The sequence below is a fragment of the Oryctolagus cuniculus genome, chromosome 4 (assembly GCF_051225735.1).
Source record: "Oryctolagus cuniculus isolate XC-2025 breed Fujian yellow rabbit chromosome 4, ASM5122573v1, whole genome shotgun sequence".
Lineage (NCBI taxonomy): Eukaryota > Metazoa > Chordata > Mammalia > Lagomorpha > Leporidae > Oryctolagus > Oryctolagus cuniculus.
The window spans coordinates 143,101,564-143,118,397 of NC_142870.1; the positions used below are offsets into that span (position 1 = coordinate 143,101,564).

General features: G+C 38.5%; 1 protein-coding gene across 3 annotated transcripts in view; it reads left to right on the plus strand.

Annotated features, from left to right (window-relative positions):
• Nucleotides 1–16,834, plus strand: part of PIK3CB (phosphatidylinositol-4,5-bisphosphate 3-kinase catalytic subunit beta) — a 173,854-nt gene that overhangs the window by 138,168 nt on the left and 18,852 nt on the right. For all 3 annotated transcript variants that reach the window (XM_051818647.3, XM_051818646.3, XM_089331163.1), the window contains 5 exons: nt 417–560; nt 1,684–1,783; nt 8,724–8,902; nt 9,992–10,101; nt 11,527–11,605. In XM_051818647.3, the coding sequence (XP_051674607.1) occupies nt 417–560; nt 1,684–1,783; nt 8,724–8,902; nt 9,992–10,101; nt 11,527–11,605 (612 nt within the window). The remainder of the gene's footprint in view (nt 1–416; nt 561–1,683; nt 1,784–8,723; nt 8,903–9,991; nt 10,102–11,526; nt 11,606–16,834) is intronic.

Consider the following 16,834-nt stretch of genomic DNA (forward strand, 5'->3'; position numbering starts at 1 on the left):
AATGCATAGGTTTCAAACAATAGCTCCAACACTATCAACGGAATATAAATTGCTACAGAAGGTTTTATTTTGAAAATGATTCATTGATCTAAGTTTTTCAGCATGTTAGAAATTCATACCGAACTACCCAATTTTGGGGATAACTCTTGGCTGATTATAAACACAGTTATCAGTTATAACAGCCTAATTGATAAAAATTATCTCATGTATCTTTTATTTAATCCTCTTCACCTCGTCTACCCCAGCCTAGAATGTCCACCTTTAGTTGTGGTATTGTAATAGTTTCAGTGAGTGAAAGCATGTAACAAGCCTAGCCCAAAAGTACAATGTCTTTGAATAGGTTAGCATTTGATAGTTTGATGGGAAGGGATTTCTTTCTGGCACAGGTCGAGTTACTCTTCTTATGTTTCTTTCAGTGATGAAGAACTCTCGCAGTACCTTTTACAACTGGTGCAAGTTTTGAAATATGAGCCATTTCTTGATTGTGCCCTGTCTAGATTCCTATTAGAAAGAGCGCTTGCTAATCGGCGGATAGGGCAGTTTCTATTTTGGCATCTTAGGTAAGTCTTTTATATCTGAATCTCAGCCCACCGTGTGATTTACTAAATATAAAACAGAGTAATACAAAACATGCACCAGAACAGTCAGCTGCTTTTGTTGTTTCTGAGCTATCTATAACATTACACTGTTTCGGTACCTTTTCCTTTTTCTTGATACCTAAACTCTGATTTTCATGATTTGATAAAGTAATTCAGGTGTCACCTTCTTGCCTGTTTGATATTTAATTAAAATAATAATTAATATATTGCTATTTTCCAGTAAAATGTACTTATTGTCTCAATATAGTTGAGATGAATGCAGATCTATTTAATCCTTTTAGTAGCTGTGAAGGGTCATTATCCTTACAGATACTGAGAGAAGATTAAGTGTTATTATTGTAAAATAAACTTTATTTTCAGTTTCTTTATTAAGCAGGTTATTTTAAAAAATATGAGAACCTTATCATACCAATTTCATGTAGTAATAAAATCAGAAAAGATAAAGTCTTTCTTTTGTTTCCTAGGAAACTTGTGGATTCCTCATTTCTGACTGTTCTCAAGGACTTTCTTTTTTTTAAATATGAACTTCAGAGTATTGAAACTGATGCTTATAAGAAAAAAAGTACTTCTCCATTCTCTCTTTGGCTCAGTTTCTTGATGTGCTATTAATGATAGAGATATTACTTCTGAATATTGGTTTCCTTACTAATCATAAGGGTTTTTCTTCCCTTATTTTTAACTTTTTTCTCATCCAGTTCAGTCTTACTTTTAAAACTATCCAGGAACAACAAATAAAGTATTTCTTCCTTTTTCAAAGAAGTCCACCATTTTTTGAGTGAGAAAAATTTGTCAGTCAAATTTCACTTGTCTCTGTTTCAGCCCAGTTGTCTCTAAATTGGTAAGATGGTGAAACATGCAGATTTCTTGGAACAAATAATTACCTAATTATATAATTTCATACTTTTTTGAACTCAAGTTTATTTAATATAATGTAAAGTTGACCATCTCATTAATAATTATGCACAAGATATTCTGATTTTTTTCCTTTGGTTGGCATCATAAGTTTAATTCAAAGTAAAGAAGTCAGTATTTGATCATCTCAAGTGAATATTTAATGAATCACTTGGATATTAATTTTCTGCAGGTCAGAAGTGCACATTCCTGCTGTCTCAGTACAGTTTGGCGTCATCCTTGAAGCATACTGCAGGGGAAGTGTAGGGCACATGAAAGTGCTTTCCAAACAGGTATTAGTTTGTGTTAATCTTCATGTCCAGTTTGGTAGATGGTGTTTGATCAGTTTCATCAAATATTGTTTCTTTCATCATGTTAGTTCATAAAAGTTTCAGTAACTGAAATCTTATTTATACATTCTATCAAATTTAATTCAAGAAATGAAGTTTCGGGGTAAGGATTTGGCCAAGCAGTTCCACATTGCAGTGCTTGAGTTTGATGTCTAGCTCTGGCTCTTGACTCCAACTTCCTTCTCATGCAGACACTGGGAGGCAGCAATGGTGGCTCAAGTAATTTTTTTGTTAAAGATTTATTTATTTATCTATCTATCTATTTATTTATTTTAATTTGAAAGGCAGGGTTACAGAGAGAGACAGAGAAATCTTTCATCCTCTGGTTCATTTCCCAAATGGCCACAGGAGCTGGAGCTGGGCCGATAAAAAGCCAGGAGCCGGGGGGCCGGTGCTGTGGCACAGCGGGTTGAAGCCCCGACCTGCAGTGCCAGCATCCCATGTGGGCGCCAATTCAAGTCCCAGCTGCTCATCTTCTAATCCAGCTCTCTGCCATGGCCTGAGAAAACAGTGGAAGATGGCCCAAGTCCTTGGGCCCCTGCACCCATGTGAGAGACCTAGAAGAGGGGCCCAAGCACTTAGGGCATCTTCTGCTTTCCCAGGCTCATTAGTGGGGAACTGATTTGGAAGTGGAGCAACTGAAACTCAAACCAGCACCCATATGGGATGCCAGCACAACAGGTGGCTGCTTTACCTGCTATGCTGCAGCCCCTGCCCCAGCTCAAGTAATTTTGTCCCTGTCACCCACATGGAGTCCTGGATTGAGTTCTCGGCCCTAGCCCCACCCTCATCTTTGGAGACTTTTAGGAAGTGAATCAGTGGATGAGAACTCTTGTTTCTATCTCTCTGTGCATCTCTTTTTGTTTCAAATAAGTGATTTTTTTAAGATGAAGTTTAAGCAAGTGTGGTAGAAAAACATTAATCAAGTGCCACATGAAAAACAATCAAAATTCCTCATATTTTCTATATTAGCATGCCTTACATTTTAATAAGATAAACCTGTACATATTTAATGAATTTAAAGATTATGGTTACAATGGTCACAAAATCTGTATACCTTGTGTTTTCATATCCTTGAGTTACTCTTTCCAGTTAACATAGTATTAATGATTCATATACTCTACCACGTATTTTTAGACTGAGGTATTTTGATATCTGAATCCACAGGTGTTACAATTTCTAGAATTCAGAATCCTCAAGCTACTTTTGCAAACTATATGTAGCTGTGTGAAATTGTGAAACTCTGTCACAATCTGAAGATATTAGTGATGTTGTTATTAAATGCTTAGCATATGCCAGGACCATACTAATTATTTTAAATATGTTACCTTATCTTACTCCCCTAATAATATACCATGGTAGTTACTGATACTGTCTGCAGTTGACAGAGGGATGAACAGACTGAGAGATCAAGTAATTTCCTGAAAGACCCACAACTATTAAGCCTTAGGCCTAGGTTTGTCCAACTATGAAGTCTAAGCTCTTTGTACTATACTGAGAGTTTTCAAACCTTTTTGAGCAACACAACTGTCTTTTTTTAGTCGAAATTTACAAATAGCATATTGTATAAAAGGCAACTATATTAACAGTATTAATATATGCTTAAAGCTAACACAAAAACATAAGCCATTTAAGAGAAATGTGAAGTTATCTTATTGAACAAAGCACTTCAAAATTGAGGATTACTGTTTACAGTTAAAATGTCAGTATCCAGAATATTTCTGTATTGCTTTTTTGGAGATAATTGTGATTTATAAAGCTAAGTAATTGAGTTCAATGGAATTGTGATGAGAATCACTACTCCTGCGTCTATCAAGTCCTTGACAGAGGCATTAATCTCTTCATTCTCTCCAGGAGTTTTGTGTTACATTTTTGATTTTTTTTCTTTAGGTACAAGCACTTCTAAAGATTTCCATTTGGCCTTTCTTACCATAATAGTCTTTGTTCCACAGGTCAGGGAACAATTGTGGATTGAACAACTGCTGGTTGTTCAGTGTTTCTATTCCAGTTATGCTGGAGAAATAATAGGATGGATTTAGGTGACCCAATGTGAGATGGACCTGAGTGAAAAACTACACTGATACCTGACCTCCATTAACCCTTAACTCTAACTGGTAGATCCTAGTAACATTTTGGGTCTCCTGTAGTTAGTTGGTTAAAAGCCAATGTCCATAGCCCCCAAATGGTCTTCACCTTCTCCCCAGTGCACAGTCACTTTGGTAACAGGTCTCTTTGGGGAAAGCTGGGAGATAATATGGTTCTCCTAACAAATTTATGTTTGTCATCAGTACTCATGAAAGTACAAGGGTGGGGCTGGTGCTGTGGCGTAGAAGCTTAAGCCTCCACCTAAAGCACTGGTATCCCATGAGGGTGCCAGTTTGAGTCCTAGTTGCTCTACTTCTGATCTAGCTCCCTATTAATGTGCCTGGGAAAAGCAGTGGAAGATGGCCCAAGTACATGGGCCCCTGCACCTACATGGGAAACCCAGAAGAAGCTATTGGCTCCTGGCTTCAGCATGGCCCAGCCCCGGCCCTTGCAGCTATTTGGGGAATGAACCAGAGGATGGAAAATTCTCTCTCTCTCTCTCTTACCTTGTCTCTTTGTATCTCTGCCTTTCAAATCAATAACTAAATCTTAGAAAAATAAATAAATAAAGTATCAACACCTATGCACAGAATTTTTTTTTGACAGAGTGGACAGAGAGACAGAAAGAAAGGTCTTCCTTTACCGTTGGTTCACCCTGCAATGGCCACAGCGGCTGCTATACTGCAGTTGGCGCACCGCGCTGATCCGAAGCCCGGAGCCAGGTGCTTCTCCTGGTCTCCCATGCAGGTGCAGGGCCCAAGCACTTGGGCCATCCTCCACTGCACTCCCGGGCCACAGTAGAGAGCTGGCCTGGAAGAGGGGCAACTGGGACAGAATCCGGCACCCCGACCAGGACTAGAACCTGGAGTGCTGGCGCTGCAGGCGAAGGATTAGCCTATTGAGCCGTGGCACCAGCCTATGCACAGAATTTTTAAAGAAAGTACGAGGATACTTCAGAAAATTAAAATTGAAAGAAAAGTTTATTTTCATGCAAATTACATTTGAAATCTATTATATCTGATCCCTATATTAGTTTCCAGTTACACTAATCTTTCTAAATATTTTCTTCTCCAGAGGATAGTCCATAGGCCTTTATAAGGTATTTTTTTAAAGATTTATTTTTTATTTATTTAAAAGTCAGAGTTACACAGAGAGAGGAGAGGCAGAGAGAGAGATCTTCTATCCGATGGTTCACTCCCCAATTGCCTGTAACTGCTGGAGCTGCGCTGATCCAAAGCCAGGAGCCAGGAGCCAGGAGCTTCTTCTGGGTCTCCCATGTGGGTACAGGGGCCCAAGGACTTGGGCCATCTTGTACTGCTTTCCCGGGCCATAGCAGAGAGCTGGATTGGAAGTGCAGCAGCCAGGACTAGAACCGGCACCCATGTGGGATGTCATCACTTCAGGCCAGGGTGTTAACCCACTGCACCATAGCGCCGGCCCCAAGATATTTTTAGTATTTATGACATTTCGTGAGGTTAAAGCAAATATCTCTGATCCCTTCCATTTAGAAAGTCCATTAGTGATGGCAATAATAGCTATTTATTCACCACGTATTATAGGGCATGTATGCGTAACCTGAGATCGATACTATTCATCCTCATAATTTATGGAATTCTTCAATAAGAGTTTTCCAAAAAGTTGATGGAAAAAGTGTATTATGAAAAACGTATGCATGATTTTCTAATTTTGAAATTTTATTTATTTATTTAAAGGAAAGACAGGGATCTCCCATCCACTGATTCAGTCTCAAATGCCCACAACAGCCAGAGCTCTGGGCCAGGCTGAAGCCAGAAGGCCAAAACTCAGTCTTAGTGGATCTCCCATGTGAGTGGCAGGGTCCTAACCTCATGGCCCATCACCTCTGCCTCCCAGAATGCACGTGACGAGGAAGCTGGAATCAGGCACAGCTAGAATGCAGATGGAGGCACCCCAGCGTGGGACGTGGTCATCCCCAGTGGTATCTTACTGCTGCACCACATTGCCTACCTCTCAGAAATTTTCTTTGCACAAAAATAAACTCAGCTTTTATATTTTTCCATGAACTTTTTGAAGTATCCTCATATCTCACACTTGTCCATGTAGTGTTCATGGCTACCATCTTAATCCAATCCTTCATTAACCTAAATTATGCCTCTCCTTTCCATCCTTGCATCTCTCTCTAGATCATCTACACAACTGATAAAGTTAACTGTTAAAAATGTAGATTGTATTGTTTCTCCTCTTCTTCTTTTTAAATATTTATTTATTATAAAGTTACAAAGTTACAAAGAAAGAGAGGTCTTACATCCTTGTTTCATTTCCCAAATGGCCACAACAGCCAGAGCTGGGCCAATCCAAAGGTAGGAGCCAGGTGCTTCTTCCAGGTCTCCCACATGGTTGCAGGGGCCCAAGTACTTGGGTCATCTTCCACTGCTTTACCAGACCATCAGCTGGGAACTGGATCAGAAGAGGAGCAGCCAGGACTCGAACTGGTACCAATGTGGGATGCTAGCACCATTGATGGAAGCCTAACCTTCTACACCCTGTTTCTCTTATATTCATTCATTAATTTTTCATTGCACTGAGATTAAAATTCAGATTTTAAGACCACTGTCTACCTTACTCATTAGTAAACGGAACTGCACATATTTTCTTGTTTCTCTGAGAACTTCAGCTAGACTTTTATAATGATAAAGGGATGACCTGTATGTAAACACGTTACTCTTTTTCTTGACTGAATTGTAAGAGGAAGATACTACCTTTTATGTAGCAATTTTTGTTTTCACTGTTACCTTACAAAGGCAAAGTGTTGAAATACATAAAGTATTTGAAGGCCAAGGGGTAATAAGGACACTGTTCCAGGAAGTGATTATCGACACAATTAGAGATGGAGCATGAAAATTCCCAACTGTACAAACATGAGGAAAAATTCAGATTTGAAATACTTCAAAAAGTTCCTGTTTGCATAGCCCAGTTTTCATCTGGTTCCCTTGTCACCAGTGTTTGTACAGCTCCTGAAATTGTGAAGAAGTAGAGTGTCTGTGGTTTTAACAGATGGCTGACTTGGCAAGCTTCAGGCATTTATATTTTATCATCAAGCTGCATAGAACCTTCTTAGTTTCCTGTGAATAAGGTCTTGGTCTATCTGTAGAAACTGCATGCTTGGGTTCACCTCCCTACATGTGACATACATAGGCTTAGTGTTTTCCTCACATGGAAACAAAGTCCAAAAGTGAAAGCACAATATACAGTAAATCTGCTACTCACGATATTTTAAGCCACAAAATTCACTCTGCTTGTTTTACACGTATTTTCTTTGTTTTATAGATTGTTCATATTTACTTCTTTTTTATTAGTTGTTCCTGTTTTAGTTGTATGCTCATAATAAAATACTTCTGATTTATGGTTGGCTGTAGCTGTTGTGTCCTTTGGAATTTTACATAGTATGACATAAAAGACTCTCAGTTATTTAAACAATAAAGTTGACTTTTAAAAAATTTATTTATTTATTTGGAAGGGACAGTACTAGAGGAATGGAGGTAGAGAAGAGTTCTTCCATTTACTGGTTCACTCCCTAAATGGCCACAGCAGCTAAGGCTGGACCAGGCTGAAGCCAGGAACCAGAAGCTCTGTCCTGGTATTCCAACATAAATGTCAAAAGGCTCAAGACCTTGGACCATCTGCCACTGCTTTCCCAGGCACAGTAGCAAAAAGCTGGATTAGAAGTGGAGCAGCTGGGACTGGAACTAGCACTCCATTATGGGATGCCAGTTTTACAAGCGGTGGCTTAACCTGTTATGCTACAACACCAGTCCCTAAAGCTGACATTTTAAAATATATCTTTTCATCTACTTAAGTGATAGAGCAACAGAGAGAAAGATCTGCCATTCACTGGTTACTCCCAAAATACTTGCAAAAATTGGGACCAGGCCAAGTTGACGTCAGGAGCCCAGAACTCCATCCGGATCTCCCATGTGTGTGACTGGACCCCAAACACTTGAGCCATCTTCTGCTGCTTCCCAGGATGCATTAGCAGGGAGCTGAATCAGAAGCAGAGTAGCTGGAAAGTGAGCATCCCAAGCCTCAGTTTTACCTGCTGTGCCACACCACCTTTCCTGAGTTGACTTTTAAACATAGTGACTTTGATTTGATCCATCTTTTACTACTTATGTAAGTTTTTTGATTGTTTGCATAAGTTTTCATCTCCAGAGTTACCTCATTATAAAAGCAAGTAATTTAGATATGGACAACAAATACTATGTCTGTCTTCACACTTTATTACATAGTAATCCATTCTGACTACCCTGTACATGGAACAAGAATATGCTAAAAAGATACAAAACAGTGATGACCAGAAACAGATGTTAAGGTTGAATACCAGAATCCTAAGATTGAATACTTCTATATAGATTTTCCTCTTAAACTCACACTCTGCAGTAAACCAGTGGAGTGGTTCATGTTACTGATGTTTCAGATTCTGTGACTCAATGAACTGCAGAGTTGTAAGTAGTTTAAATTTCATATTTACCTTCAAAAATGTCCACAATCTACATTTAAGATATTTCATTTAAGGAAAAGTTTAAAGAAAGTTTGAAATGATGCCTTAAGTACCAAGTGTTAAAGGTTAGTTGTTTATTCTATTGTATGTAAATTGTCATGAGCCAAACACTGTTTTTACTTCTGCTGGTTGGGAGGGGTGGGAGTGGGGTGGGAGGTATGATTTGGGAGCTGATATTATTGACAGTGTGAGCATATGATTTTGTGCTACATTACTGTTAACCATAAATGAATTTTGGGGGTGGGCAAACTTATTTTTCAGGTTGAAGCACTCAATAAGTTAAAAACCTTAAATAGTTTAATAAAACTGAATGCAGTGAAGCTAAACAGAGCCAAAGGGAAGGAGGCCATGCACACCTGTTTAAAACAGAATGCTTACCGAGAAGCCCTCTCTGACCTGCAGTCACCCCTGAACCCATGTGTCATCCTCTCAGAACTCTAGTAAGTGACTGTGCATGCTTTGATTAGTGATTCCCCTGTGAAAATAGCAATGCAGAAAGGATTTCTGAGTCACTGCCTTGGGTGCGCAGTAGGGCCGCTAGTCAGCCTCAGTAAATGGAATTAAGGAACAGAAATCTTAAAACTCAGTATGCTTGTATTCAGACTGTATCTCTATGAGCTAAATTTACTTGTAGGGTTGACCAAGTTATTACAAATTAATTTCCTTTCAATTATATGTAATTCAACTTATTTTCTGTAGTAACTGATTTCTAAAAATTGAAATTCCTACATGAGCAACATAAAGGAAATCATGATAAATTATTTACTAATTGAATTTTCTGTTTTTAAAATGAGATGTTGGAGTTGGATGTTTAGCCTAGCAGTTAGGAAGCCCACCCCCCATATCAGCATATCTGGGTTTATACCAAGACCAGCTTCCTGCCACATGCTCTGGGAGGCAGTGGTGATGGCTCAAGTAATTGGGTTCCTTTCACCCAAGTGGAACACCTGGATTAAATTCCTGGCCTCAACTTGTAGGCATTTGGAGAATGAGTCCAAAGAATAGGAGTACTGTCTTGTCTCTGCTACTATTCAGATAAATTAATTAAACTCTTAAAATGAGAATTTGCATGATTTGGGAAAGTTAATCTGGTTTTTTTATTTCATATAAACATCGTAATGGAAAAATAATAATTTATATTTAGTGTAATGTCAGTATTCAAAATCGATCCCTCTTTTAGAAAGAATTATCTAATATTCCTAATTTTGATCTAGTGATTAAATTTATTTATATTTATTTGCTGAGTATGGTAACATAAAGTTAGAGAAATAAGGAAACAAGAGGAGGAATTTCAAGTGGAGGTGGTGAAAAGGGCACATCCTAGGTTTTGAATCTAGCCCATCTGGCAGCAGAACATGCCAACAAAGGCTGTCCTTATTGCCTTTCTACCATGAGCAAGTTTACTAGCTGTGACTTTGCAGACCTGAAAAGAACAAGTGAGAGAGTAAACCAGCTTAATGTATCAGGGCAACATTCATTCTTGCCGTATTATCACATTGAAATAGGCTAATTTCCCCGTTTGATTTCAGTGTTGAAAAGTGCAAATACATGGATTCTAAAATGAAACCTTTGTGGCTGGTATACAACAACAAGGTATTTGGTGAGGATTCGGTTGGAGTGATTTTTAAAAACGGTGATGGTGAGTGCTGAGGTTTTTATAGTTCCAAATTCTTTAGCCTTTTTATTTGTTGCTATCTTGCTTTATTAGAAAGGTGATATACAAATGTGCAACAGTTTTCACCTAAGAAATAGCTAGCAATCATGGCACAAGGTCAAATTCAGTGTGTACTAAATTCCTTTTTCATTTCTTCATGGGAAAACGACTTCTGCAGTTCACTTGCATACACTATTTTAATAAACCTTCCTTTTTTTCCTTATAAAACACAGTTTATTCCTTTACTGGGAAGCTTCTGAAATAATGTTTCAATGATGTGTCTATACATTCTGTTTCAGTGAAAGCTATATTCATTTTATTTCTGTAGCTCTGTGTTTTAATTAAAATAGCTGACTGACCCCAACTTTATAAAGGAAGTGCCTCTGAAGTAATCACACCAACCAAAAGCAGTGATGACTTGTTAGTTGTGTGACTGAAAGAACGTCACATAAAACTCATTGAATTTCAAGTCCTTCGTGACCTTGAGATAATAACTTCTACATGTCAGTGTTAGTAAATGGAATTAATGTTGAGATACTATAAGTAAATGTTCTTTATAAAGAACTCACATTGTTTTGTTGACATTAACCCTGTTTGATCACACAAATGTCATTATGTCCATAATACATACTCCTTACCTGAAAATGCCCTTGGACCATGGGTATTTTCAACTGTAAATTCAGCTATTTCAGCTTTATCAACACATGATGCAGTTATTCATATGACACTTAAGACTTCTTGTGCAGCCCTAAAGGCAAACAAGAAGGAAAATTTAACAATGTAGTATAATACAAACCTACAAAAAGTAGGTTACACATGGCAAACAATTTTTAGAAGTTTTTTCTAACTAGGCCGGCGCCACGGCTCACTAGGCTAATCCTCCGCCTGCAGCGCCAGCACCCTGGGTTTTAGTCCCTATTGGGGTGTCGGATTCTGTCCCAGTTGCTCCTCTTCCAGTCCAGCTCTCTGCTGTGGCCCGGGAGTGCAGTGGAGGATGGCCCAAGTGCTTGGGCCCTGCACCCGCATGGGAGACCAGGAGAAGCACCTGGTTCCTGGCTTCGGATCAGCGCAGCGCGCTGGCCATAGTGGCCATTTGGGGGGGTGAACCAACAGAAGGAAGACCTTTCTCTCTCTCTCTCTCTCTCTCACTCACTCACTGTCTAACTCTGCCTGTCAAAAAAAAAAAAGTTTTTTTAAATGTAATTCTGAAATAAACGTTATTACAGAAGCATGCTAACCAGTGAGACTTAGTTTGATATGCTGAATATGGTCTGTATCATATTTTTTAGACAATTAGCACAAGGTTAAAGATTTTAGTTAATTCAGATTGTTAGCTAACTTTGAGCTAATGAGTCACTAGACATAAAACAGCACTTAAAATGAAATAGGGTTTTTTTGTTTGTTTCTTAGATTTACGACAGGATATGTTGACACTTCAGATGCTGCGCTTGATGGATTTACTCTGGAAAGAAGCTGGTCTGGATCTTCGGTGAGATTTCTGGTCAATTTATTTTTTTTTTGTCTAATGTTTTGTTTCCCTCACAAAAAAAATGTTAGAAAACTTCTTTTTGATTCTTTCTCTCTTGATACTATTATTGCGTTTCATGATACTTGTATAGAACTTTATGATATACTCTCAAATAGATTATCTGGTGTAAATCTCATCAGTTTTGTTTTGTTTTTGAGGCTTTTTTTATTTTTTAAGATTTTTATTTATTTATTTGACAGGTAGAGTTACAGACAGTGAGAGAGAGACAGAGAGAAAGGTCTTTCTTCCCGTGGGTTCACTCCCCAAATGGCCGCCACGGCAGGAGCTATGCCGGTCCGAAGCCAGGAGCCTCTTCCTGGTGTCCCATACAGGTGCAGGGGCCCAAGCACTTGGCCATCCTCCACTGCCCTCCCAGGCCACAGCAGAGAGCTGGACTGGAAGACGAGTAACTGGGACTAGAACCCGGCGGCTATATGGGATGCCGGTGCCGCAGGCGGAGGATTAGCCTAGTGCACCGCAGCGCTGGCCCCCTTAAGGCTTATTTTATTTATTTGAAAGGCAGGGTTACAGAGATACCTCCCATTTACTTGTTTATTTCCCAAATGGCCACAATGGTCAGAGCTGAGCCAGGCCCAAGCCAGGAACCTGAAACTCCATCCAGGTCTCCCATGTGGATGGCAGGGGCCCAAGCACTTGGGCTGTCCTCTGCTGCTTTCCCAGGTACATTAGCAGGGAGGTAGAGCAGCCAGGACTGAAACTGGCACCCTTATGGGGTGCCAGCATCGCGGCAGCAGCTTTATCCCCTGTGCCACAAACCCAGTCCCAACCTTATCAATTTTTAAATTGTATATATGACTGAAATTCCAGAATGAAGGGTTAAGTTTAAATTAACAAGTCCTTGACATTAGGAATCACACCCCAGTGTAAGATTTTGAAGGTGCTCTTAGAGGAGGGCATGCTATGAGTCGTGGCAGTGACAAAGCCTGAGAATGACCAGTGCCATGGCCAGAGAATGGCCAGTGCCCCTTTATATTTACCCTAAATATATTGAGTCCTTCCTCTATCTTCCAAGGGAAAAGAAAGGGAAATCCTTAGGTACGCTGTCAGGTTTTTAATTTGCCATAGTCAATATGGGTACACAGGGAGCAGAAAAGATTTATCATGTGATAATAGAAGAAAACAAAGTCAAGTCTCAGACTGAGGATTATATCCACAGTGAATAGAAGTTGGTAATCCTAAATATTTTAGATGTTCATAGAAATAAATATATGGAGAAATATGTGAAAAAGCATTTCATAAAAGATATAAATAATAATTATGTGAACAGTTTCTATTAAGAATTATAAATTATAACAATTACGTACCATTGATAGCCTAGCAGATTTCTTACATGATAATCTATTCTAGGACATTAGTTTTTTTCTTGGCTTTAAATTATTTTAATTGTGCATGTTTTCGGGGGTACACTGTGGTAATTCAACCCATATGTTCAATGGGTAATGATCAGTTCAGGTTAGTTAGCATTGCTATCTCTTCCAACAATTTTAAAAATTTTATGGATTGACACTGTGGCATAGTAGGTAAAGCCACTACCTGCAGTGCCAGCATCTCATATGGGTGCTGGGTCGAGTCCCAGCTGCTCCACTTTCCATCCAGCTCTCTGCTATGGCCTGGGAAAGCAGTAGAAGATGGCCCAAGTCCTTGGGCCCCTGCACCCATGTGGGAGACCCGGAAGAAGTTCTAGATCCTGGTTTTGGATTGGTGCAGCTCCGACCATTGCGGCCAATTGGGGAGTGAACCAGTGGATGGAAGACCTCTCTCTATATATATATATTTCCTTTCTCTGTGTAACTCTTTCAAGTAAACAAATAAATCTTTAAAAAAATTTTTATTAACACTCAACAATTGCACATATTTATGGGGTACCATGTGACATAGTATATAACAGTCAAATCACAGCAATCAGTGTTTCCTTCTTCCCATCACCACTCCGTGCTGGAATTCACCAAGGTCCTCTTCTCTGTTCACAAAACATACGGTAAGTTATTATGAAGTGTAGTCACCATACAGAACACTAGAATTTACTCTTTATTTCTGTATTTTTGTACCCATAATCCAACCTCCCTTCATCCCTTTCCAGCTGCTAATCGCAATACTACATTTAGATAAACTTTTTCTTAGCTTTTCCATATGAGCGAGACCATGCACTACTTGTTTTTCTAGTCTGACTTACTTCACTTACTCCCTCAGTTACATTCATTATACTATAAATGATAGTATATCATTCTTTTTTGAGGCTGAAGAAAATCCTGTTCTGTATGTATACAGTGTTTGCTTCGTTCATCCATTTGTTAACGGGCATCTAGGTTCTTTCCATCTCTTAGCTATTGTTTACAGTTGTTCAGCAATAAACATAGGAGTGCACGTATCTCTTTAATATACTGATTTCATTTCCTTCTGACATGTACTCAGAAGTGGGTCATGTGGGAGATATATTTTTGGATTTTTGAGGAACCTCTTATACTGTTCTCCCTTGTGATTGAATTAATTTACATTCCCACCTACCGCTCAAAAGAGTTCCCCTTTCTTGCGTTCTCACCAGCATATTTGTTTTTATTTTGGTCTTTTGGATAATAGAGTAGGATAATACCTCATTCCGGTTTTTATTAATTAATTACAGACATACAACAGAGTGCCATCTACTGACTCCTCAAATGCCCTCAGAGCAAAGGATAAAACAGGCCAAAGCTGGGAGCCAGGAACTCAGTCCAGGCCTCCCACGTGTTTGAACAGACCCAACTACTTGAGCCATTGCCTGTTACCTCCTCAGGTACACATTAGCAGGAGACTGAAATTGGAAGCAGAGCTGGAATTCAAACCCAGACATTCTAATAATGGGATGTGGCCAAGGGTCTCTAGTTTTGATTTGCATTTCCCTGCATAGGGTATTTTTGAAGCAACAAAACCACAGGTATTTTCATATACCATTGTAAATTGGTATAAATCTGTCTTAATTTTATTTATACCCTTTATCTAGTGTTTCCAGAATTAACTTTAAAATTGGAAGAGGCCAGAGATTTATGCAGAAAGACATTCTTCCTTATTTTTATTACAATAAAATAATTGAACTTCCCTTTTGAGCATTAGCTCAGTAGTAGAGTAATTGTTTTTAGAAAAATTATTAGCTTTTTCATATAACCAAATGGTTCAGGTATTTAAGAATAATTTTTATATAGAGAATTGCTATAATTTAGAGGAGATATTATCTACAAATGTTAAGGAAGTGAGATACAGGAACACTTTCATAAATTACAGATTTTATACATAATATTTCTTGGTGGTTTAATTAATTGGTGATTCCCCTCCTCCACATCCTGGATCTATTTGTCTAATTTTTTTTTTATAATGGGCCTTTACCCCTTGCTTATTTTTTTTGAAGATTTATTTGAAAGGCAGAGTTACAGAAGCAGAGGCAGAGAGAGAAAGAGAAAGGTCTTTCATCCAGTGGTTCACCCCCTGAAATGACCTCAATGGCTGGAGCTGGGCCAGTCCAAAGCCAGGAGCCTGGAGCTTCCTCCAGGGCTCTCACATGGGTGCGAGGTCCCAAGGACTTGGACCATCTTCCACTGCTTTCCCAGGCCATAGCAGAGAGCTGGATTGGAAGTAGAAAATTGGGACTAGAACTAGTGCCCATATGGGATGCCAGCACCACAGGTGACGGCTTTACCTGATATGCCACAGCAATGGCTCGCTGCACGCCTTGTTTAATCACAGGGAAAAGCATAAGCATGCCTCATGATTTAATACAGATCACTGCTGTTATCTCTATGCTAATAAGTATTGATTTACTTGTTTTTTTCCCTAATGATTTATATATTAATAGAATTGTGGACTGTTTTAAAAATGTAAGTATAAAAATAATCTATGGCAGTTTTCATGTTTTTATACCCATTTAATAAACACATGCTTAGCAATTAAATAGCAGATGGTAAGCTGTTTTTCTGTTTATTTGTTCAAAAAGGAATTAAATATGCAGATAAAGTAATGGCATTCTCATCCCACTCTCTTTTTCAAAATTAATTACTTGCTTAAAGCTGGAGGATGTGTATTTTTATGCTTTTACTTTTTATCATGTGTCCATTGAACTTTAAGTACTGTCATGTCACATGTAGCTTTTGTCAATTTACTTTTTGTCAACATTTTTTGAGATTTATCAAGATTAATATGTGAAGTTTTAGTCCATTATTTCCACTTTTGTAAATTAACCCTTTGCTTAAATGTAAGCATTTACCTCTCTCTGTCTCTCCCTATCTCTGTAACTCTATCTCTCAATAAATAAATCTTAAAAAAATTCCCTAACATTGTATTTCCCACATTTTAAGGGTTTTTACCCTTTTTCTGGGAAAATTTGGATAAGATAGAGATCAGATGTTTTTCAAATTATATACACTTACAAAGTATCTAGTCCCGCTGGGGTTGTTTCCGGTCTACATTTTTGTACTACTGATTTTGCTTACTGATTATTCATCTCTTCCAATTTTTTTCCCCTTTTGAGGTAGTTCTAAGACTAAAAGTAGTCCAGTTAAATGATGTTTTCAACTATAATGTTTAAAAAAATTGTGTGTCTTTATTGTATAATATTTATGTATGCATTTATTACCATATATTTTAAGACATCTTATTGTGGTTTTTTAATTGACTTATTTATTTGAAAGCAGAGTGACAGAGAGAGAGAGGTAACTTCCATTTGCTGGGTCACTTCTCAAATGGCCACAGTAGCTGGAGCTGGTCTAGCCCAAAGCCAGGAGTCCAGAGCTGCATTCAGGTCTACTACGTGGTTGGCAGGGGCTCAAGCACTTGGGCCACCCTCTGCTGACTTCCCAGGTACATTAATCAGGAGCTGGATCGGAAATAGAATCTGGGTTCAAACTGATGCTCCAATATGGGATGCCAACGTTGTAGTTGGCAAACAGACTTTCAGTTCCCCTTATAATCACAAGCTTAAGTTTCCACTAAACAAAAAATTCAACAACTAAGTAGAGGAACAGTTCCTCAGGAGTATAGACAAGCTATAAACAAAAATCAGATCTCAAAATGTCAATTTCTTTGATGTATATTATTACTTTTTTTGGTACTCTGTATATTGGTTACCACAAATCAGGGAAAATGTATTTGTCTTTTGGGGACTGGTTTGTTTCACTACCATAATGGTCTCCAGTTGCATCCAAA